Genomic DNA, 24,071 nt, shown 5'->3' on the forward strand with positions numbered 1-24,071 from the left:
CTTGTTGGTCTTCATTTGATTTTGCATGTCTACATCGAGCTTGTTTGCTGTTAATTCCTCCATTTTCTTTGTTCGATTTTGCACCGTGAAAATTGTACAAGGGGCAAATCTGATATGCAATCCGTACCGATTGTCATGGTAATAGTCTGATATTGGAAAATATCAGACTGGAAATCAGCCAATCAGAGCGTGTATACTATCGTAGCCATGTAATAAAACTGCATATTGAGTTGAAAACCAATATAATATAACTTTTCTGCATCCAATATTTCTTAATGTTGGACAACTTGCCATCCATCAATTGTTATGTTCCCCACCCCCTCCCAAATTAAGCAAACTACAAAGAGTCAAGTAAATTAGATCAATTTATTTTGTTGTGAACAGCATATGAATGCTTGTAAAACGTCAGTAGCGTGCTTGTCTACCTTCTTAGTGTTTTTGGCATCCTTGGAGTTCAATATTTCCACCAGTTCTTCTTCTGTGAACTCAGCAAACCTCACTGGCAGACGATTTTCTGCTGTTGTTAACATGTTTGTTGCCATTTTTTCATGTCATCTCATGAATGATTGTATGCCGCGCTCTGATTGGTTAGCTGTTGGCAGTAAGCTCTAACGCTATTGGTCAGTGTGAACCGATCCAATATAACTTTTGGTCCTAGCCTTTTTGGATCCCTTTGGATCCAACATAACTTTCTGGCGCCAAGCATGCCAAAATACAGGTAAATGATGGACAGAAAGGCTAATCTGTGATTGGCTAATGCAGTGGAGAACATATATATATATCTCCAGGTGCAGTAGTTGCTAATTGTATAAATTGCTTACCGTGGCTGCTGATCTACTTTCTTCCCTCCTTATGTGGTGGCAGGTGTGCAGGTGGTTAGCCATCAGATATGGATACCACCACCTCCTTAAAGATGACCTCGACGACTGTCCAGAGTCTGTTCAGCTACGTGGAAGAGGAGAACCTGGCTGCCGTTAAATCCCATTTGGACAAATTCAGAGAAGTGGACAGCAGGAGTGATGTAAGTGAGCAATGTTCCAGCAGCCCTCCATATTCTGTTTATGTGGTGATGTGCTTTTTATTAACAAACATGAGTTCCATACGTATACAGATATAACTGTCTTTAAAGTCATTTTCACGTAAAAACGTGTTAACATTCAGGAGAACATTTAGGGGAGGTGATGGTCTAGTGGTTAAGGTGTTGGGCTTGAGTCCAGATGATCATGGGTTCAAATCCCTGCCTGACTGGAAAATCACTAAGGGCCCTTGGGCAAGGCCTTTAATCCCAAATTGCTCCCGGTGTGTAGTGAGCGCCTTGTATGGCAGCACCCTGACATCGGGGTGAATGTGAGGCATAATTGTAAAGCGCTTTGAGAGTCTGATGCAGATGGAAAAGCGCTATATGCAGTCCATTCATTTACATTCATGTGATCTTGTTATGTGAACCATTGGACGTTTGCACTGCTGGATCAGCTTCTTTTTTTTTTTTTTTTCCACTAAAACACCTTTAAACAACATCCTACTGTGTATTTTAATGATAAGGGTCTGTTGGTGGCCATTTTGGACACCATTTTGAATCTTAAACCCATCAATGAATTTAGTTTAGGCTCAAATGAGTTTGCTGTGACATGCAATGGTCTTCCCATTGAATCTCTGTGATATTTACGTTGTTTATATGTTGTTTAAAGGTGTTTTAGTGAAAAACCCCATTTTGGCGGCCATCTTGGATAACTGGCCTCAAGCAAGTTATCCAAGATGAAGTTATTTTTGGGAACATCCTGATTGTGTTTTGGGGTCATCTAAGGAACCTAAAAAAGTTGGTTTGGTTTAGTCCTTGCGGGTGGGTGCAGAGGTAGTGGTCATAGCTTCCCTAGTATAATACCATGACATAATACAACCATTGTCCAAAAAGTGAACAGTACTATAATATTGATTTGAAGTCATATTGCCCACCCCTAGCAATGGTATAAATATTATAAAGAGTAAACTGACTGCATATCTGTAGCAACTTTCCAACTAATGCCTGTGCTCAAGATACTTAACAGTGATGGCGCACACATGTGCTCACACACAGAAGGTGCTCAACTGCACACTGGGAGCAAATTGTGGATTAATGATGCCGTTCAAGTACACTTTAGTGAGTTTCCTTTCTGGTCACAAGCCTGCTTCTTGAACCTATAATACAATGTTGTTGCCATCTTCCACTTCTCCTTTTTCAGAATGGACAGACTCCTCTGATGGTGGCAGCAGAGCAGGGCAGCCTGGAGATCGTACAAGAGCTCATTGGGAGGGGAGCCAATGTTAACATGGATGATGTGGTAAATGCACAACACGTGAGCACACATCCACGTGGCATCACGGAAATCATTAGAATGCACAAGTGTTCAAGAGAACAGGTGAAAAACAATGCGGTCATTTTAAACACATCGTTGACTTGACAGAGAGGATGTTGCTAAACTACCGGCATGATGTTCCATCTTTCTAATCTCACCACAATCCGGCTCAGTCCATAGTCATTATGAGTCATCATCAGCTGTAATGATCGCTTATTACTCACTTTTACCTGTGCTTGTTTGACTAAATGACAGGATCCACTCGCAGGCCAACACCCTCACATTCAGAGTCCAGCCCCCAAATGGCACACATGCATGCTGACACACTACACCTCTCATTAACATCTCAGGTACAAGTAGCCTGTCATTACTCACTCCAACCTGCTCGCTCTTGCACTAGAGCAGGAACAGAGAAGAGAGGAGTTGTGTAGTTGTTCTTGTCTTGCACACTTTACTCTCACTGCTGCCTGTCCTTTCACACCGATCCCATGAGCACCTGGTACGATCAGCTGGTAGGTTTCAGTGTGTTGGACCATCACAAACGGCTCTCAGCCGAGTGCTTGTCGAACTGGAGTTGGAGTCTGATGGAGTTCTGGCAGTGAAGGCTCTGTCTCTTTACAGGACAGTTGGACGGCACTGATCTCGGCAGCGAAGGAGGGTCATATTGAGATTGTGAGGGAACTGCTGGACAACGATGCTAACCTGGAACACAGAGACATGGTGAGAATAAAGAATCTTAAAACTGGTAATCCAGCTGGTTGGAAGGTTTAGCATGAGAAGAGCTTAATGGTACAGGTAGTTTTTAATGTAGGGTATAAAATGTTAGAATTATACTCTCGTATTTTTCTATTTACCATTTGGATCTTAGTCTTGTGGGGGTTTTTTTCTCCAGCTGCCAGTCCAGTATATTAAATTTACAAGGTGTAAAATATCATCACAATTTGTATCACATTTAAGTTCAGTATTTTTATTAGCAATCAAAGAGTGATGATGAATGACACATATAGAAGAACTGAAATATGAAAATTCAGTAAGGTATATCTTATATATTATATTCCAATTCTAAGGTGGAACTATGCCAGTAAACAAAGGTATATCTAAAAAGGAAGAGTAAAATAGGAGAGTAGAAAAGAGTAGAGTAGAGCCACTTAAGTGCCTGGTCTTGAGAATGTCAGTTGGGCTGGAATGTGCAGCATTATTGACCAGATAACATTGAGGATAACTTGTCTTTGTCAAATCGAAGTACTTGAAAGCTGAGTGAAGAATCAGTGTTTGGGTTTGCATTTGTCCTGGATCAAGAACTAAAATCCAGGGTTTAAATGAGATCTAGACTTGACCATCAGAAGTGTATCTGTATGCAGTGAAAGCGTTAAACTTGTCGAGAACATTCACTTTTCTTACAGTGCCATTTATGTCACTGGGTCCCTCGACCTCTGAGATGCCTGAGAAGAACGTATAGGAATGATGAGGTCCCTTGGACAGAGGTGTTGGTCAATGCCAGTATATTTGCGTGAGAAATCTTTAGGGTACTGGTACACCTGATTACTGTTGTCTTACTGAACAGTGCATGCTCCCACACTTGACTTGCTGTAATAACACGTAGCTTTAAGGCATTGTGCACTTCTTTCCACTTTACTGGTGAATGCCACACGTCTGCTGTGAGTTGATTCCATGTGGCTTTTATGCAGTTCAAAATATAATAAACATGTTTTTTTTTTCTCATTGTATGTAGAGTAATGGCTCCTAGTCAGCATGGCTATTCCAATGCTGGTTGAAGAGAGTTATCCATTAGTCTGGAAATGGATATAAAATGGAATTACCGTCAGCATAATGGCTCTTCTGTCATGATAATCCAGTTTGCTTAGCTCTGGATGTCTCTTGATGGGCCAGTGGTTTGATTCAGACATGAGAATCATGGCTTCCTATGGAAGTTACATACAAAGTCACATGTCTGTAGGTTTCCTGTTACAGCTAATATGTGAACCAAATATTACCATATCAATGAGATCCACATTTTCTATACAATTTTGACAGTGTAATACTGCTGTTGAGCTGGAGTTTGTTTTGAATAAGTTAATTACTTTGGTGGCATTTAAAATGTTTATCTTTCTTTCACTTTGCACACATGTTAAATCTTGTATTGTTTATCGTAAACTGCTAGTTTCTGTGGTTTTAGAAGCGTGATAAAGGCTGTGACTGAGTATTCGTCAAGTGGGTTTTTGTTTTAGCTGCAGTGGGTAGATCACGGTCATCAAAGTAGGATTATAATAAGCTCCACTGTGTGATACTGTTCATGAATGGAAATTGTGTCACACTGGCTGTAAATAGGCTAGTACATTTTCCAACCACAAGAACCTGCTAAGATATTGTTGGCCTTGTTGTGTGGGCCGCCAGAAGAGGAGGTACTGCTGGCCCACCACCAGAGGGCGCCCTGTCTGGAGTGCGGGCTCCAGGCACCAGAGGGCGCAGCCGCCTCACAGGAGCAGCCAGGGTGACAGCTGTCAGGCATCACCTGCACAGCTGTTACCAATCACCTGATCAGCAGGGGGTACATCAGCAGGACGACGTCTCCACCTCTTGCCGAGATATCGCTCTACCTGGAAGGTAACGTTCTCAGCAGACTGTGTGATCTTTCGACAGTAACCTTTTGACTTTTGTGCATTGTATAGCAGACTCTTTTTCCAACGAGAGGTGGGAGGTTAGTTTTCCTGCCGTGTGGATTGCTGGGTGGCAAACAGCGCCCACATTAATTGTTTTTTGTTCCTCGCCAGCAGTACCAGGTCCGACACGCGGAGGCAGTGGCCACCTGGGAGTTCGGGACTTGGCGGCTCCAGTATTCCCGGGGTCCTGGTGGCGGAGGAAATCGTGTGGGTTCCGGTTCTACTTTGTGACAGACGTCTTCTATCTTCGAGCCCTGCCCACACGACACCTTTGTGATTTGGCTTTTTGTCTATTGTTGTAATCTGTTGTATTTGTTGTGCCCATTCACAACAGTAAAGTGTTGTTATTTGACTTCCTCCATTGTCCGTTCATTTGCGCCCCCTGTTGTGGGTCCGTGTACCTACACTTTCCCAACAGGCCTTCTGTCTTTATTTGTGATCTCTCACCTGATCCAGCCCTAACTATAAGCTTTAGCAAAAAGGAAAGTTTTAAGCCTAATCTTAAAAGTAGAGAGGGTGTCTGTCTCCCTGATCTGAATTGGGAGCTGGTTCCACAGGAGAGGAGCCTGAAAGCTGAAGGCTCTGCCTCCCATTCTACTCTTACAAACCCTAGGAACTACAAGTAAGCCTCAGTCTGAGAGCGAGCGCTCTATTGGGGTGATATGGTACTAAGAGGGTCCCTAAGATAAGATGGGACCTGATTATTCAAAACCTTATAAGTAAGAAGAAGAATTTAAATTCTATTCTAGAATTAACAGGAAGCCAATGAAGAGATGCCAATATGGTGAGATAGCTCTCTCCTTCTAGTCCCTGTCAGTACTCTAGCTGCAGCATTTTGAATTAACTGAAGGCTTTTCAGGGAACTTTTAGGACAGCCTGATAATAATGAATTACAATAGTCCAGCCTAGAGGAAATAAATGCATGAATTAGTTTTTCAGCATCACTCTGAGACAAGACCTTTCTGATTTTAGAGATATTGCGCAAATGCAAAAAAGCAGTCCTACATATTTGTTTAATATGCGCTTTGAATGACATATCCTGATCAAAAATGACTCCAAGATTTCTCACAGTATTACTAGAGGTCAGGGTAATGCCATCCAGAGTAAGGATCTGGTTAGACACCATGTTTCTAAGATTTGTGGGGCCAAGTACAATAACTTCAGTTTTATCTAAGTTTAAAAGCAGGAAATTAGAGGTCATCCATGTCTTTATGTCTGTAAGACAATCCTGCAGTTTAGCTAATTGGTGTGTGTCCTCTGGCTTCATGGATAGATAAAGCTGGGTATCATCTGCGTAACAATGAAAATTTAAGCAATGCCGTCTAATAATACTGCCTAAGGGAAACATGTATAAAGTGAATAATATTGGTCTTAGCACAGAACCTTGTGGAACTCCATAATTAACCTTAGTCTGTGAAGAAGATTCCCCATTTACATGAACAAACCTTGACCTATTTTAAGAGGTCAAAAGGTCACATTCTGTTTCCTGTTTTTATGCTCATACGGCCAAGGGTATTTTAGCATTGCGTTATATTTTAATAAATTATGTACAACTTCTGTGTTTCCTTGTGTTTTGTTAGGGTGGTTGGACTGCTGTCATGTGGGCAGCTTATAAAGGTTGTACAGCTGTGGCCCAGCTGCTCTTGGAAAAAGGAGCCAACCCAAACATCACTGGTCAGGTACTGAGACTGGACATAATGTACAGTATGTCTTCACTTTTCAGTGGTGGGCACAGCTAACCAAAATGTTAGCTTCGATAACGATTAATACAATAAGTGAAACGTTATCTTTTATAACGCTAAACTGATAAACTGCTAAAAAAAAATGTATCTTTAGTACAGATAACCGATAACTATAAGTACTGATTTGGACATGGCCACATCAGATTACACTGTCGGCTTCTGATAAACCAGTTTCACTTTAAGCGCCGCAGGGGCTGCTGGGTAAATTCAAGGATCACAAACACAAAAAGAATGTCCGAAAAATGAATGAATTAAAAAAATAAAACTCCAAACACTGTCATCATCTTTCAAAAGCAGTAGAACACAGTTTTAGAAGTCACAGTTTATCTCGGTATTAGATACACCGTCATTTACGAACTAAACGTTGCTGCTTTTTTCACACGCTTTGAACTCTGCAGCTTAAACAACCGAAATACGTCCTTTAATGCATTGATTGGCAGCGTAAAAGACACATAGTAAATATAAATTCTTACTTGTTAGTTTCAGTGGGATTCATTAAATTCTGAAGAAAATATTCCACATAAAATGTCCTGATTATCCAAAACAGTGCGGAAACAGTGAAGAAAAGTCCCTCACAGCTGTGCCGCGAGATCTCCTCTCTCCCACCTAGTCTTGGTAATTAAATTATCCCGTGCCACAAAGAAATAAAATAAAATGTTAAAATTAGTCTGTTTTGTGTCGAGCAGACGGTAACAGTGTAATCTCCAAAGTGAACCTGAACTACACTACCCACAATGCTCCCAACGTCGACCGGCTAATCACGTCTTATACTTAATGATGTCATCAGCAAGCGACAGCCAGTCAGCCATAAACTGCTGACCTACACACGACAGGGATTAAATTTTTTATTTTAGGGTTTACAAATGTTTTTGACTGTTAAACTTTGCTCATTTAATCAGCAAAAAAAAAAGAAAAAAGTTAGCGGACTGAAAGTTATCAGAACTAAATTTATCGGAAGATAATTTGTCCAATAATGGTTTTAAAGCTTATCTGAAAAGCTAATCTGCTAACAAAAACATTAGCTTAGATAATTATCAGATTAGCTGAACAGTGCCTGCCACTGGTGACATTGATTCAGTTTCTCTGCAGAAGGTCAAATTACAATGGCTTATTTAAAAGTAAACATTGGTGTCTATGTCCTGATGGGATGTTCCCTATACAGACGGTTGCCCAGTTCCGGATCACCTTTTTTAAAGTCCCGCAATACGGAGCCATAATGCAACTGAATGTCCTTTATTGTTGTATTGGGTATATGGATGTTATTTAGCTGAAAAAGTCTGGGTGGTGTAGCGCTTCTACTTAAAGTGTGAAGCCACATTATGTGTGGTGCAAACATTTGCCAGAAATGGATCACTTTTGCCGGTTCTGGATCACGACACTCTGTGTCACTTTAGGTTCATTCCTGGCATCTGGCTGGAGTCCTTCTAATGCAGAATGATACACACTGTGCCCGAGAATGTGTTTTGGACACAAAATGATAGAAATTATACTTATTAAATGAGAATTTACTTAGTTTCGAAAGGCGCCGTTATACATTTTTATGAGCAAAAAATGAAGTGTGGAGGTGAGATTTCTCCCAAATTAAAAAGTAAAAGACCCCACATTCATGCCCATTCGTGATTTTGAGATGACCCCTAAAGTCCACATGACTCACAACTACAGACACGAGGCTGCTGCTTCAGTGATCCACAACTGGCAAATTTTCGTGTCGGAGATAAATGCGCGCAGCAATTAAACAGCAAGACATAACACACTGACATTTTTTACCCAAGTAAGTAAGTATTTTCCCACTCTAGAACCAAAAACACCGAATGGCTAACTCACCTTTGCTACGTTTTAGAGATCGTTACTTTCAAACTTGCAGGAATGAGTGAGTAAGAAAAAGCGCGCGCACCACGGAGACCGGGATGTTTTGATTCCTCTGCTGGTCACAGGGACGGCTGGATCCGGTCGAGCTTGTGGTCGTTTGTAGACAAAACATCAATCTTTCCATTGGTACCAAGTATTAGCTTATTCGTGCTGATTACAAGAAACGGCAGCACAAAATCTACAGCAGTGATCCAGAACTGGCAATGATCCGGAACTGGGCAAGTGACTGTACTGGTAACAAAAATGTACCGTAGTTGAGTGAGTTACTTCATCTCAGTTAGCTTGTGGAGACAAAATACTAGTCGCTATATTAAAAAGCATGAGGACAAGCTGCATGTGGTGAAGACTGATATACCAGATTGATTGAAAAAAAAAAAGCAGTTTTGTTTTCTCTATTCTGGGGATTCTCGAAGTGGAGTTCGTGGCCCCTTGTTGATCCGTGAATGTACTGCACATAGTCCAGGAACGATTATTCAAATTAAATAAATGCATGTTTTGCGTGTTTAAATTACATGTTCTCTGGGGATGCTACTGCAAAATAGTGACGGTGAACTTAAACCACTGCACTGGAATGTTTCAACTCCTTTTCAAAACCCTTGTTTCAATACATTGTTCTAGAGTCCTTACCAAAAAAGGAAGGCATCAGGTGCTGTGCTCACTGAGGCCTAAATACTGACTGAAACAAATGTTTGCAAATATTCCAGTTGATTTGTGCTCTCTGGTCTTGAAACGATGCACGTCTGTACACGCACTAACCCATATGTTGCTTGTTAATAATGCAGAATAGTTTCAGCTCTGTTCACCAACCGTCTTTTAAATGCCACTTGAGAATACCATGTTCATTGCGTGCACAGTGCTGAAAACACCCTATCATTCTACTTACCAGTAGTGCATGTGGTTTAAGTCACCCATGCACCCGGAGCCATGACACTGGTCGTTAGACATCACCAGCATGACTTCAGCCCTGTCTTTTGCTCCAACAGTACAGCGTCTACCCCATTATCTGGGCAGCAGGTCGAGGCCACGCAGAGATTGTACATCTGCTGCTACAGTACGGAGCCAAGGTCAACTGCTCGGATAAGGTAACTATGTATTGACGCATGTTTTTAGATGCATGGAAGCTGTAGTTTGTGGTCACATTTTAAATGTTGAAATGCCCCTGTTCAAGCTGACTCCACAATCTCCCCTGTCTGTAGCTCCTCTTCCTTTCCACCACAAAGTGATGTGCACTGAATTATTCCAGACTCGTCGTTGCTCCATCCATTAGTATACAAATAATTAATGTTTCTGAGTTCAATGGTACGAATATTTTGTGAGATGAAAGCCGGAATGTTCCATTCAACGAGGCAAAGTTTGCAGCGTGCAATGGTACAAAACATATCCTTGTCACGTGACATACAAAGCACCAATCAGATGACAAGGATCCACTCAGCCGTTATATAAGAGCAGATAAATAACAGCCCTTTTTTTTTTGTTTGTTTATTAATGCACCCTGCTGTTGTTTTGTGTTTGTCTGTGCAGTATGGTACCACTCCTCTGATCTGGGCAGCCAGGAAGGGCCACTATGACAGTGTGATGCACCTTCTTGCCAATGGTGCTGACGTGGACCAGGAAGGGGCAGTAAGTTCAGCGTAGCTGTTATTTGTTAGATACTGTAAGGTTTGTCCTAGGAGATAAGTAGTATTGATATCACATGTAAAATAATGTGTGTTACGGCGTCTTTAAATTTATCAATACGTACTTGTTTTGTTTTTGTGAGACCTACTGGTAGTTTTTGATTTATTTTGAAAGCCACAACATATGGGTGTTGTTTTTTTTAAATACACAGCCAAGACTTAATGATATAAAGCATTTCACTAAACTGCAATGATAAATAATTTATTGAATCTATGATGTAGTGCAGCTGGGCCTCTTCGAGTCATGTTGATGTGTAGCCTCAATAATCAGATGGAGCTGGATTTATTAATGTTGCGGTGACAAATTTTTATGTCACTGAGCAACGAGGTTGCTTGGAAGAAATATTAGCCTTGCTAAATGTGATATCAGTAATGTGCTGTAATTCAACCTGCAGCATCTTCCAGCACCCTGCAGATAAACTGATTATGGGGAGAAAAACCATACTTTTGTGTAAAAATGGTCTTACATGTCATTGTGCACCAGTTCACATTGAGGAAGATGTTTGAGTTATTGAAATGACTCAAATGCACCAGTTTATACAGAATCTTTCTGTCATTTTTATTTTTATTTTTATAAATAAGAACTCCATGACAGCACTGATTGTTGCGGTGAAAGGGGGATTCACAGAGGTTGTCAAGGAACTGCTGAAAAGGAACCCAAATGTCAATATGACCGACAAGGATGGAAACACAGCCCTGGCTATTGCTGCCAAGGAGGGACACACTGAGATCGTAGAGGACTTGCTGGATGCTGGCACCTATGTCAACGTCCCAGACAGGGTATGACCACCTCCCCTTGTCATACGGCCTGCCGTCTGAGACTAACCTCATGGATACAGCAAGTTGCACGTCTTTGTTAAGGCCGCTGTCTCTTTCCTGTGTTGCTTTCAGAGCGGGGAGACAATGCTGATCGGGGCTGTGAGAGGAGGCCATGTGGAGATAGTCAGAGCTCTGCTCAACAAATATGCTGATATTGATGTCAGGGGCATGGTAGGAGCTGAACTTCTGTTATCTTTGCTGTATTTTTGATGTTTAAAGGAAAGCAGGGGGCCTCCTTGTGTTCACCGTTAACTATCACACTGACGCATCGTCCTGTTTATATGGCTTTATTGTGTTTTTCCGCCTTTAAGAAAATGACCTTTATTCCACAATTTTTAATTGGACAAATCTTCTTATAAAGGCATAATTTGAATGGCTTGCAAGAATATTAGGCAGATACTTTGCAAAGCTGAAGTATTTTTGTCATGTGGTTAACCACCAGTTGAATATTTCTAACAGGTTTTATTTTTTAAGGGCAGTTACTTTGATGCACGCACTTGCATCCCCTGTGTCATGCAGGAGAGTACACCCGTCTTTAATCTGTGTAGACTGAACACGAGAGGGTCATCGGCATGTGCAATTGCGCAAAGAGAATATTGAAATGTTCAAAAAATCTTTCACGCAGAAATGTCGTGCAGCGTTGCACGATCTACTCACCAACACTATGTGCAGCTCATTAAGTCGAGTAAAGAAGTGAATAGTGTGAGTGGTTGCGTCAGTGCACCGCATCACAGCTCAGCTCGTCTGAACGATTATAATGAGATGTTAAATCTATCATAAACATACTTTTACAGCTGCACACAAGACGGAACGAACATGCAGCTTTTTTCCCAAGCCATGACAATGTCAACATGACAAATAATTACCTTTTTAGACGGCTCCAAATGCTTTCTCCAGCTCATTCAGCGCGCAAGCGCATGAAAATAGCTCGCGGCTGGAGCGGTCCTCTGTGATTCTGGAAGTGATTAGAGCCGTTTTTTACAAAACAATTATTTGATATAAGCAGCTTCCAGCGCACAGCTTGTGGCAGCCAGTGGAACAAAGCACGGCGTCCAGCTGGCAACACAGTGCGTGCCATCGTCACGACGACGTGTGTGCATCAAAGTCATGCAAGTGTCAGGGGGCCTTCACTTTGTCTGTCTGTGTCCATGCCAGGATGGAAAGACTGCCATCTACTGGGCAGTAGAAAAGGGCAATGCGACTATGGTGAGAGACATCCTGCAGTGTAACCCTGACACTGAAAGCTGCAACAAGGTATGTCACCAAAAAAAAAATCACAACAATAAATTAATAAAATACATTTTCTTTTAGACTTCTCCAATGTGGTATTTAAGCAAAATAAAAAAAGGTCACTGCCCAAATACTTATGCACCAAACTGTATAAGCTCCTAGAATGTAAGTTACTGCGTTAAATGTTGCGCTTTTGTTTTAGGATGGAGAGACGCCACTGATCAAAGCCACCAAAGTGCGAAACATGGAGATCGTGGAGCTGCTGTTGGATAAAGGAGCAAAGGTGTCCGCTGTGGATAAGGTAACTCTTAAAGCATATGCACATATAATGTATCTTAACATCAAAGTCTTCATCATAACAATAGTTTCATGGCTTTGGACAGTTCTAATTTACCTGACGATTTGTATTTATGGTGAGGAAAGTATTCCGGATATTCCCAGCCAAACAGATGTAATTTCCTGGAAAATACATGATGTTCAATCAATCTGATTGGGAATACTGTATTGTTCATGATAGTGTCTGTGGAATAAAAGTTTCCACAACACGATGCCAGGACATTGTGTTCCACTGTGGAATTTTGGGCATGTTTAAAAACTCAGTCATTGTGTTGTGTTGGCTAAGTGCCTGAGTGCACTTTATTATGAAGTAGCTGTTGAATTCAGCATCAAGCTGTTACAAGTATATTGCTTGAGGCAATGTTAACAAACTTTATAATACCCTCTTCAGTATTCCACTTGTCTAAATGCTTTTTTCAAAAAAATCATTATCAATGTGTGACAACAAACATGACGTTACTGCAGAGGTTAGTCTTTTTTAGTGCTGTCTACTAAACTTTAATGTTGGTTATCAAAGCTGTTGATGCATTACTGCCACCAACTGGACAGGAGTGTGTATCAGCAGACTGACAAAGCAACAAATTAAAAGTCCTGCATTGAAAATGTTAAGTAAATTGTCCTGATATCTAAATGTGGAATAGATCATTTTAGTGTAACATAGTTTTTGAATGACCCAGTGGTCAGTGCATCTGCTTCCAAAACAGAAGGGTCCTAGTTCAAAGCCACTTTGCCCATTCCCCATGTAATTTGGAATTGTGTCAGGAAGGGCACCTGCTGTAAAAACCAACATGTTGGTCCATGTTGAATCCGCTGTGGTGACCCAGAATGAAGAGGGAGAAGCTGAAAGATATTATTGGATTGTGTTTCTGATGATTGCACTTTTACCTTCGTATGAGGTTGTGGCATCTTTCACTTCAGTATATTCAGTGACATTTAGAAATGCAAATACAGTGCCCATAAATCTAATAACACCACATATCGTACCATATTTATCACTTTTGATATAATGTCTAACTTTCTGTCGATTACAAACCAGACGAGGAACTGACTGCTAGAATGCACCAGATTGCTTCTAAGAGCATGTAGAATTTCTGAATTTCCTCCAGATCACTCCCTGTGGAAGAGGAGGTGGATTTGCTTTGATGCTCACATACACTCCACAAAACAGTTCTGGTTTTCTTTTCTTACCTCACTTTCATCAATAATTTACAAGACCATAGTGAACAGTTAACCCGTGTCTCTTTAAATACATTTTGAAAAGACTGATGTTGTTTTTCAGGACTAATGTTCCAAGTGTTTACTTTACCACAGAAAGGAGACACCGCCCTTCACATTGCTATCCGAGGGCGGAGCCGAAAGTTGGCCGAGCTGCTGCTGAGAAACCCTAAAGATGGCCGACTGCTGTATCGCCCCAACAAAGCTGGAGAAACACCATACAACATTGACTGCACGCACCAGAAAAGCATCCTCACGCAGATATTTGGGGCCAGTAAGATCCGCCCCCCACGACATCCAGAAAGAAAATGGTGCCATAAAATATTTACTTCATCTGCTTCTATTTTTCTCCTGTGATTCTCAGAGCACTTATCTCCTACTGAGTCAGATGGGGACATGTTGGGTTATGACCTGTACAGCAGTGCTCTCGCAGATATCTTGAGCGAGCCCACAATGCAGCCACCTATATGTGTCGGCCTCTACGCCCAGTGGGGCAGTGGAAAGTCTTTCCTTCTTAAGAAGCTGGAGGGTAAGTAATCCACAGTGTAGCACCGTTGGACATTTCATTAGTCCGAGCTCAGGTATTATGGTGTATGTGTGTTTGCTGTCAAAAAAAAGTGGTAATTTAGATTCATGAAATATAGATCTTATAGCACGCCACAAACTTTTAATTAATTTAGTCACTTAAAATTTCCTGGCTTTGACTTCATGAGGTTGTTCCATGCGTGATGGATAAACATGGCTCTGTTCACCACTGTGCTGAAACACACTGTTTACATTGATGTTCATTAATTACATACAACCAGAATCTCTTACGTATATGTGTAAAATGTTGTCAACATGTTTGGTTCATGCTGTTTTTCATCCAGTGTTCAAGGAGCAGATTTTAAAATGAAAATGTTTTGGATCAAATTGTGCAATTTTTTTTAAATCAATGTTTTGCATTTTCATTTGTTTTTTGCTTAATAGTCAACATCTCCAAAGTCACAAAATTCTGAGTGTGCTGACAGATATTCAACTCCTCTAAGCATCATTTAGCCTTGACTCAGCTCGTTTGAGACATCTGTGACATATGTAACAAAATACCTCCCTGTTGCTCTGATTTTAGCTCTTATTATCATTACTAACACCCTCTCTTCTACCCCCTCTGTGGTCGATGATTTCTATTGCATTCCAAAATCATAGAAAAAATTAATGATAAAATGTATGCTATATATGCACTTTGTAGTGCAAAAATAGATCATCCACAGTGTGTTTATAACGTGCCATTTATACAAAGTTCATAGGTCACACAGTTTATGTTGTACAACAAAATTTTCCGTAATAGGTTTTAATGAGAGTGACATTTTGCTTGCTGCATTTGAGTGGCTCATACCCCCCCCCCCCCCCCCCAACAAAAAACAAAAAATTATGTATGCAATTAAGATTAATTAAGCTTTAGAATTGTTAATATAGAATGGAAACATCATCGCAGGCTAACCAGGTAATTAATGTAACTGCATGCTTCAAGCTAAAAACGCTCACAGTAAAACCACTTGACATTTGTTGACACTGAACACTGGCAGCAAATGCCATTACAAGTGTCTGGTAGCATGGAGAGGATTCCTACAGAAGTAAATGTGCACTTCTTTACCTCACTAAATGTAAAGAAATGTTTTAAAAAGCTTGTATCTTCCACCTTTTGGATGGTGACTGTGTTATATCATCGCATTACTGGTTTTGCACTATATGACCCCTTTAATAATGATCTAATTTCAGCAGAATTTTACATGGACTATTTTTGATTTTTAGCTTTTTTTTTTTTTTTTTTAATCCCTTCAGAGTTAAAATCTGGATTTAAAAAAGTTCATGTATCAAAGACATTAAAAGGCTGTGTTTAACTAATGATTACTGAGGCTTAAACAAACCTAAAATTCCGCTGGTTCACTCAAAACAATCACAGTTTAACTATTTCCATGTCACACTGATTATTGTTACCCTCCTGACAAAAGCTGAACCACCCAACCACCCTTTAAACTTCTTATGTCAGTGTTTATCTTCTCTCATGCATAAAATTAATTTCTTTCTCCTTCAGATGAGATGAAGACTTTTGCAGGCCAGCAGATTGAGCCATTGTTCCAGTTTTCCTGGCTGGTGGTTTTCCTCACCCTGCTGCTCTGCGGCTCACTCGCCGCGGTCCTCGGCTTTACTGTTAACCCCAAGCTTGCAATCGCCGTCTCGCTCAGCCTCCTCGCTGTGCTCTATATCTTCTTTGGTAAGACGACGGACAAACCAGAAATATTTAGTGAATTAATCTGAAGAAATTTGAGTTTGATATGACCTGCTTCATTGGGAGGTCTCCTTGGACACACCATTGGGATGCAGTGTCATCGGGAGCTTGTCATCAAAGCTGTAGTCGAGCCTCTTAAAGGCTCAGCTTCTGCACTCACTCAGTCTCAGACAATCTTCGTTGTTTTACTCTTGCACCTTGTTGTCCAATAAGCACACAGTGAGTTTTCACAAACTTTTCCAGCCAGAAAAGCCCTAAGGATTTTGACTTGGACAAGTCAAAATCAAAAAGATTTTCCACGTGTTTTTCAATTGAACATATTTTTACCATCACCACTTGCACACGTTAAATCAAAAAGCAGAGGAGCATTTCAACAAACCTTCGTGGTGAGACAGTTGTTGAGCCAGGGAACATCTCATTACATTTTCTGGCACTAATTTAATTTAGAATCTTAAAAAAAAGAAGAAAAATCTCTCTGATATTGTTCGATTATGAGACTGGGCACCTTAAAAATATAGTTTTCAATAACAGTGTGCTTATAAAAGAAAGCATACAGCATGTTGTAGAAATCTGGCTTGGATTATGAACTCATGTTGGATGAACTGTGGTAAAGCAATGGCACCGAAATTATCCTTTCACACTAAGAACCCATAAAAAAAAAAAAAAATTAGTTTATCATCCTTGACATCAGAAAAAGTGATGAGGGCGGACGGATTTTTAAATTTTTATATATATTTCTAAGAAAAATAGAACAAACAATACAGTAAAATTTTAAAGTTGGGAAATGAAACTTCCCCTTGTAATATGCTGCAAATATTCTATGAAAAAAAAAAAAATCTAGCAGCCTGGCTCGGTAAACTTTGGGCATCTTTGGCCAAAGCATACTCCCCACCTCTAACGCCCGTGCCCATTCTTGCACCAGCTGTAGTACTGCTGTCAATGACATTCAGCCAAAAAAAAACTAAAAATTGATGCAGGCTGATTTCAGCATTCGGGCGCAGATGATAAACTTCTTTTTTTTTTTTATGGGACCTAACATAGTAATTTTTTTTTTTTACATGATGGTTTTAAAGCTGAATTGTGGGCTAGAAGATGCTTTGATACAATGCAGAATGACGACTTGATCCATTTGATAGTGACTTTATGAAGCGAACACAATTACAAGATTAAGTGGCAGAAGTTAATTCTGTCGCCATAGCTGTTCTAAAATGCCCAACAATTACACTCAACAAAAATATAAACACAACACTTTTGGTTTTGCTCCCATTTTGTATGAGATGAACTCAAAGATCTAAAACGTTTTCCACATACACAATATCACCATTTCCCTCAAATATTGTTCACAAACCAGTCTAAATCTGTGATAGTGAGCACTTCTCCTTTGCTGAGATAATCCATCCCACCTCACAGGTGTGCCATATCAAGATGCTGATTAGACACCATGATTAGTGCACAGGTGTGCCTTAGACTGCCCACAATAAAAGGCCACTCTGAAAGGTGCAGTTTTATCACACAGCACAATGCCACAGATGTCGCAAGATTTGAGGGAGCGTGCAATTGGCATGCTGACAGCAGGAATGTCAACCAGAGCTGTTGCTCGTGTTTTGAATGTTCATTTCTCTACCATAAGCCGTCTCCAAAGGAGTTTCAGAGAATTTGGCAGTACATCCAACCAGCCTCACAACTGCAGACCACGTGTAACCACACCAGCCCAGGACCTCCACATCCAGCATGTTCACCTCCAAGATCGTCTGAGACCAGCCACTCGGACAGCTGCTGAAACAATCGGTTTGCATAACCAAAGAATTTCTGCACAAACTGTCAGAAACCGTCTCAGGGAAGCTCATCTGCATGCTCGTCGTCCTCATCGGGGTCTCGACCTGACTCCAGTTCGTCATCGTAACCGACTTGAGTGGGCAAATGCTCACATTCACTGGCGTTTGGCACGTTGGAGAGGTGTTCTCTTCACGGATGAATCCCGGTTCACACTGTCCAGGGCAGATGGCAGACAGCGTGTGTGGCGTCGTGTGGGTGAGCAGTTTTCTGATGTCAATGTTGTGGATCGAGTGGCCCATGGTGGCGGTGGGGTTATGGTATGGGCAGGCGTCTGTTATGGACGAAGAACACAGGTGCATTTTATTGATGGCATTTTGAATGCACAGAGATACCGTGACGAGATCCTGAGGCCCATTGTTGTGCCATACATCCAAGAACATCACCTCATGTTGCAGCAGGATAATGCACGGCCCCATGTTGCAAGGATCTGTACACAATTCTTGGAAGCTGAAAATGTCCCAGTTCTTGCATGGCCGGCATACTCACCGGACATGTCACCCATTGAGCATGTTTGGGATGCTCTGGACCGGCGTATACGACAGCGTGTACCAGTTCCTGCCAATATCCAGCAACTTCGCACAGCCATTGAAGAGGAGTGGACCAACATTCCACAGGCCACAATTGACAACCTGATCAACTCTGTGTGAAGGAGATGTGTTGCACTGCATTGAGGCAAATGGTGGTCACACCAGATACTGACTGGTACCCCCCCAATAAAACAAAACTGCACCTTTCAGAGTGGCCTTTTATTGTGGGCAGTCTAAGGCACACCTGTGCACTAATCATGGTGTCTAATCAGCATCTTGATATGGCACACCTGTGAGGTGGGATGGATTATCTCAGCAAAGGAGAAGTGCTCACTATCACAGATTTAGACTGGTTTGTGAACAATATTTGAGGGAAATGGTGATATTGTGTATGTGGAAAAAGTTTTAGATCTTTGAGTTCATCTCATACAAAATGGGAGCAAAACCAAAAGTGTTGCGTTTATATTTTTGTTGAGTGTACATTATGTAATTGTTTTTGGAGGTTTTAAGCATCATTGTCAATGAACCACCTGTTTTCATGGTTCCAGTGTTGGTGTATTTTGGAAGCCGGCGTGAGAGGGAGAGCTGGTCCTGGACGTGGGTTGTCAGCACGCATCTGGCCCGTCAGATTGGCTACCTGGAGCTGCTGCTCAAACTGATGTTTGTCAATCCCCCTGAACTACCGGAGCAGACCACCCGCGCTCTCCCTGTCAGGTGACAGACACACAAAGGTGTCATATATATTCAGTCACACAGGTTTTGCACTTACAATATCTATTGTTTATGTGCAAATCAAAAATGAGTAGTTATTGATAATGTAGGCCTCATCGTGGTGCTCTTAATTTGTCAAGGTTGGAAGAAGAATTATTGGCATTAAATGTTGCATTGTTAGCTTCATTGCACACGTCACTCCAGATTGCCATGCTTTCGACAACAGATTGAGTGTCCAGTGTTTGTCACATGTCACGCAGGTTTTTGTTTACGGATTATAATCGCCTGTCCAGCGTTGGAGGTGAGACCTCCATGGCAGAAATGATCGCTACACTCTCAGATGCCTGTGAGAGGGAGTTTGGCTTTATGGCTACCAGGCTTTTTAGGGTTTTCAAGAAGGATGAGATTCAAGGTATCTTTATTGTTTCTCGGCTTTATACAGTGTACAGTAGAAGTGGGTATGCTGGTGTGCAATGGTGCTTTAATGTCAAATGAATCAAAATGGTATCACTGCTCAATAATTGCATTATGTCTAAGTTGACAGGGAGAGTGTTTCCTCTTATGAACAATCCAAACCACATACTGTACTTTAGAAGGATTATATTGAAAGTACAGTGTCCAAAGTAGCATATTGGCCCCAATATGAGATTGCCCCGATCCCCCTCCCCCTTCCCTTTTCAAGACATATTTTTGAGAGACCAAATCGAGTTTTGTTTTTGAAAACAAAAATGCTTTAATTTTGAAAATAATGCAGTGAGAAGCATAAGAGAGAGATAAAGATAGAGACCGAGGCCCGGTTTCATAAAGCAGGCTAATCTTGTTTAGTTGAATAAACTCACTTAGTTGACTAACTTTTTTTGATGTTAGCCATTGCACGAAGCGCTTAGTTGGCTAAAGTTTCGCATTACCTGACTAAAGTTTTTAGCCTGATACAGAGGAGGCTAATCTTATTTTAGTCGACAAAACTTCAATGTCTTACCTCACAAATAGCGGCTGGATGGAACACTCAGGAGCACCCCTACGTCGCTCGAATTCCTCCAAAAGGAGAGCTTCCTCTGCTTTTGGCCATGGTTGTAGCAGATGACTATCATGATGTTTGTGACAGTTCTCACATTAGCCATCAGGTGTTGCTGTTATACTGTGCACTGTTATGTGCACAACAAGGCTTGACAGGAGTGTAGAAGAAGAACTGCTAGGCTAAGTGCTAAGCACAGCATTCTGCAGTTTGTATGTGTCCGTCAGAGGTGGGACGAAGTCACCATCAAGTCGCTCTCAAGTCATGAATCAGCAAGTCTCAAGTCATAATGACCACCAATTGTTTGCAAGCTGACTTGAGACTTGACTTGGGACTTGCAGATTGATGACTTGAGAATGACTTGACAGTGACTTTGTGCCACCTCTGGTGGTTGTAAATGTTAATAAAGCCAGTTAATGAAACAAAGACAGGTTAGTTCATGTCAACAACCAGCCCGGAAGTAAATGAAACTCTCGCACACTGGAGGAGTTTCTTGGCAACAGTGCCAGCGAGGCTGCTGTACCCGTGAAAATCATCAACTAACGTAAGACAGCTAGTCTACAGCTTTAGCCGTCGATATCGAACATGATTAGACGGATAATGTTGGGCGACTAACTGTCGTCGACTAAGTAAGTTTAATAGACTAAAAGATTAGACTCCTTTATAAAACCGGACCCTGATATCTAAGCTTCTGTGATAAATGTTTACCTGTATCACTGTTTACAGTGTTCACTTCAATTCAAAAGTTCAACAAGGGAACATTTTCTCTTGTACATGTGGCTTTTGTTGATATGTTTGCATTTGACTCTCAATAATAACATCCCATCCTCAGATACGTATGTCAAAATAGTAGGAATACCTGTTTAATTTTAATAGAAGATAAAGGATTTCTTCAGGTTTTGTACCATTATTGTTTTTGTGTGTGTTTCTCCTTTGCCTTTGCATTCATATCGTCCATCTTTTGTGAAAATACTTAACTTTCTTTTCTCATACACAGTTAAGAAGTGGAAGAAGACATGCTGTGTTCCCTCCTTCGTGCTGTTTGCTTTGACACTGGGCTGCCTGATGACCGGTGTGGCCCTGCTGGCTATCTTTAAGGTTGGTCAGAACCATATGGAAAAGCTTTAATGCTTATTTAAACTAGGCTCCAGCACATTTGCTTCAAATCACTTATTTGTCTTTAATAAAAACTGTATGTCACGATGAAAGGTAATATTCAGAATTCTTAATCTGTGAATATTTTGTGATCTGCATGCAAAAGATGATTTTTATTTGAAATCACATATTTGCGGTTCTTTCCTTTTAATGTATTTTTTGTTAATGATTTTGTGTTAACTGAGATCGAACTGATTTATCCCTCTGATACTGTGTTTGGATATGATAGATGTTACGTCCAAGCTCAGGATGCTGTCTGTAGCCACATCTATGTACCTAATCAGAATCAGCTTTGACTGTTTTGATGCACCAGGTGGACCCTGAGAACCTGACAGTGAACGCGGTGCTAATAGCTATGGCCTGTGTGGTGGGTCTGGCTTTACTGCTCAACTGTAGGACCTGGTGGCAGGTGGCTGATTCTGTGCTCAACTCACAGAGGAAGCGGCTGCACAGTGCCGCCAACAACCTGCACAACTTAAAAAGTGAAGGTTTTATGAAGGTACAGTTAATACATTTAGCATTGTACCAAATCGAGCTAAGGCTTTGGGTTCATAGCATTATAGCTGTGGAGCAGTGTGTAAACCAACAAAAATTATATGGTTGTTTATTTCATTTTGTCATATGTCCATACTCTTTAGAGTAAAGGTACCATGAAACTTGCCCGAATTTGATCCCAACACTGGCATGCAATCTGCCAGAGAGTAAACTCATTGTAAACTGTGCGCGGCTGGGTGCAAGTGCGTAAGGAAAATTTTGAAATGTTCAAAATCTCTGGCATGCATTAATTTTGTGAACTACATATAAACGTTGTGCAATCTATTCAAAAACGCTGTGTCAGTGCAAGTCATTGCGTCAGCGCAGCGCGTCACAGCGCAGCTCATCTGAACAATTATGATGAGATGTTAAATCTATAATAAACATAATTTTACAGATACTCATTAGAAGGAATGAAAATGTAACTGTTTTACCAAGCCATTACAATATAAAAATTCCACATAATTACCTTTGAGATGATTACAAATGCGTTCTCCATGTCATGACGCGCACAAGAACAGCTGCAGCTGTAGAAAATTCCTTTGTGATTCCAGGAGCGATTAGAGGTGGTCTCATCAGCCAAGTTCTGAGATTAAATGATTAATCCGCTACAAAATAATTATTTTATATAACGCAGCATCCAGTGGCACAAAGCGCAGCATCCAGCGGGTCGCATTGGCACGACGAATTGCGTGGCCATGCAGGGGATAAATGCGTGTAAGTCTCAAGGTGCCGTACCATGAAACTGCCAGACCTCATCCAAAATTTGCTTAAATTTGGACAGTTAGCATGTTTTAATTGGGCACGACTTACTGTGCAAACGGGATTGAGCTCCTTATTTTTAATCTTGTCTTGAACAGGTTCTGAAGCATGAGGTGGAGCTGATGTCCAAGATGGCCAAGACCATCGACGGCTTCACCCAGAATCAGACGCGCATGGTCGTCATCATTGACGGGCTGGACTCGTGCGAACAGGACAAAGTGCTGCAGATGCTGGACACGGTGTGCATTTGCTTGTTGTGTTTGTGCACTTCTCTGATAACATAATGATTCTACATCTGTCACTCAGGTTAAAATGCAACTGAGAAAATAGATTGGAGGGGGGAAAAAACCATGCAGTGCACACTTAAGTGCTTTCACCTCTGCACACAACTTGTAAGTCTCCGGGGCAGCGCAGCCACCCTGGTGTTCCCAGCTGCCTCAGCTCATTAAGATTCATCCTCCCAGCTGCTCTCATTGAATTTTCTTTAGTCAAATGTTATTATTGGGTGAAGTAATTTCAGAGAAGATGACAGCTTCCCGTGTACTAATGTAATCTTTTAATCTCTGCAAGCACCTCCCATTTCCTCTGAAACAATCCTTCTGTGAGATTTAATCACTCCGAAATGCTAGTTTTTGATTCGATAAATCACCTTGTTGAGATTTCTGCGTGAGCATGCATGAGTAATGAAGCCGTCATGTCATAGTGGCTTCTGTGAAGATGATTGAGGTTATCATTGTGCATTTTCCCAGTGGTTAAAAACATACATCTACATCACATACATCAGTGCCCTGGAACACATTTACATTTTATTGGCAGAGTGGAAATTCCAATTAACGTGTAATTTAGTCACCTCTTGCAGAACCAGTTGAGTTAAACCGTTTTGACTTTTTTTTTTTTCAAATTATTGTGGTAAATATTTCAACTTAAGAATCTCAGACAGTAGCACCTTTTCTGCATGACTGAAACAAAATATTTTGTAGAGAGCTGCAAATAGCGATTATTTTCATAATTAGATTCAAGGAGAAAAGTAGCGCATGAATTGATTATGATTAATATGCGGTAAAAGTGCAGAACCTATAGCGACATTCACTTAGCAGTGATGCTTGTGTCTCTGGGCCCTTGGCCTTTGAGGTTAAGAGATGCCTGGAAAGAGTTGATGGAGTCATGAAGTTCCTGGACAGAGGTGATTGGCGATGTTGACGTCTTTGTAAGAGAATGAAGGCCCAAGTCTTCAGGGTCCTGCTGCTTCCTGCCTTACTGTAGAGTTGGGAGACTTGTAGACTAACTAATGGCCTGAAGTAAAGACTGGATATCTTTGGTGCCAGGTGCCTTTGATGGATCATTGGGTACTACTGGAGTAACTTTGTGTCAAACAAGTTGTC

At 41.1% G+C, this 24,071-nt stretch overlaps 1 protein-coding gene across 8 annotated transcripts in view; it reads left to right on the top strand.

Moving 5' to 3' along the window:
* kidins220a (kinase D-interacting substrate 220a) overlaps nt 1-24,071 on the top strand; it is a 142,442-nt gene that overhangs the window by 16,368 nt on the left and 102,003 nt on the right. For 5 of the 8 annotated variants that reach the window (XM_034159418.1, XM_034159411.1, XM_034159416.1 and 2 more), the window contains exons 2-19: nt 865-1,021; nt 2,220-2,318; nt 2,955-3,053; nt 6,574-6,672; nt 9,588-9,686; nt 10,126-10,224; nt 10,863-11,060; nt 11,172-11,270; nt 12,255-12,353; nt 12,532-12,630; nt 13,977-14,154; nt 14,245-14,409; nt 15,955-16,134; nt 19,061-19,226; nt 19,484-19,635; nt 21,236-21,336; nt 21,707-21,892; nt 22,788-22,928. In XM_034159418.1, the coding sequence (XP_034015309.1) occupies nt 890-1,021; nt 2,220-2,318; nt 2,955-3,053; nt 6,574-6,672; nt 9,588-9,686; nt 10,126-10,224; nt 10,863-11,060; nt 11,172-11,270; nt 12,255-12,353; nt 12,532-12,630; nt 13,977-14,154; nt 14,245-14,409; nt 15,955-16,134; nt 19,061-19,226; nt 19,484-19,635; nt 21,236-21,336; nt 21,707-21,892; nt 22,788-22,928 (2,391 nt within the window). In that variant the 5' untranslated portion in view covers nt 865-889. Of the gene's footprint in view, nt 1-864; nt 1,022-2,219; nt 2,319-2,954; nt 3,054-6,573; nt 6,673-9,587; nt 9,687-10,125; nt 10,225-10,862; nt 11,061-11,171; nt 11,271-12,254; nt 12,354-12,531; nt 12,631-13,976; nt 14,155-14,244; nt 14,410-15,954; nt 16,135-19,060; nt 19,227-19,483; nt 19,636-21,235; nt 21,337-21,706; nt 21,893-22,787; nt 22,929-24,071 lie in introns of those variants that run through there. The other 3 variants (XM_034159414.1, XM_034159415.1, XM_034159413.1) reach the window with 2 other exon arrangements.

This window comes from Thalassophryne amazonica, chromosome 19, assembly GCF_902500255.1.
Source record: "Thalassophryne amazonica chromosome 19, fThaAma1.1, whole genome shotgun sequence".
Taxonomy (NCBI): Eukaryota; Metazoa; Chordata; class Actinopteri; order Batrachoidiformes; family Batrachoididae; genus Thalassophryne; species Thalassophryne amazonica.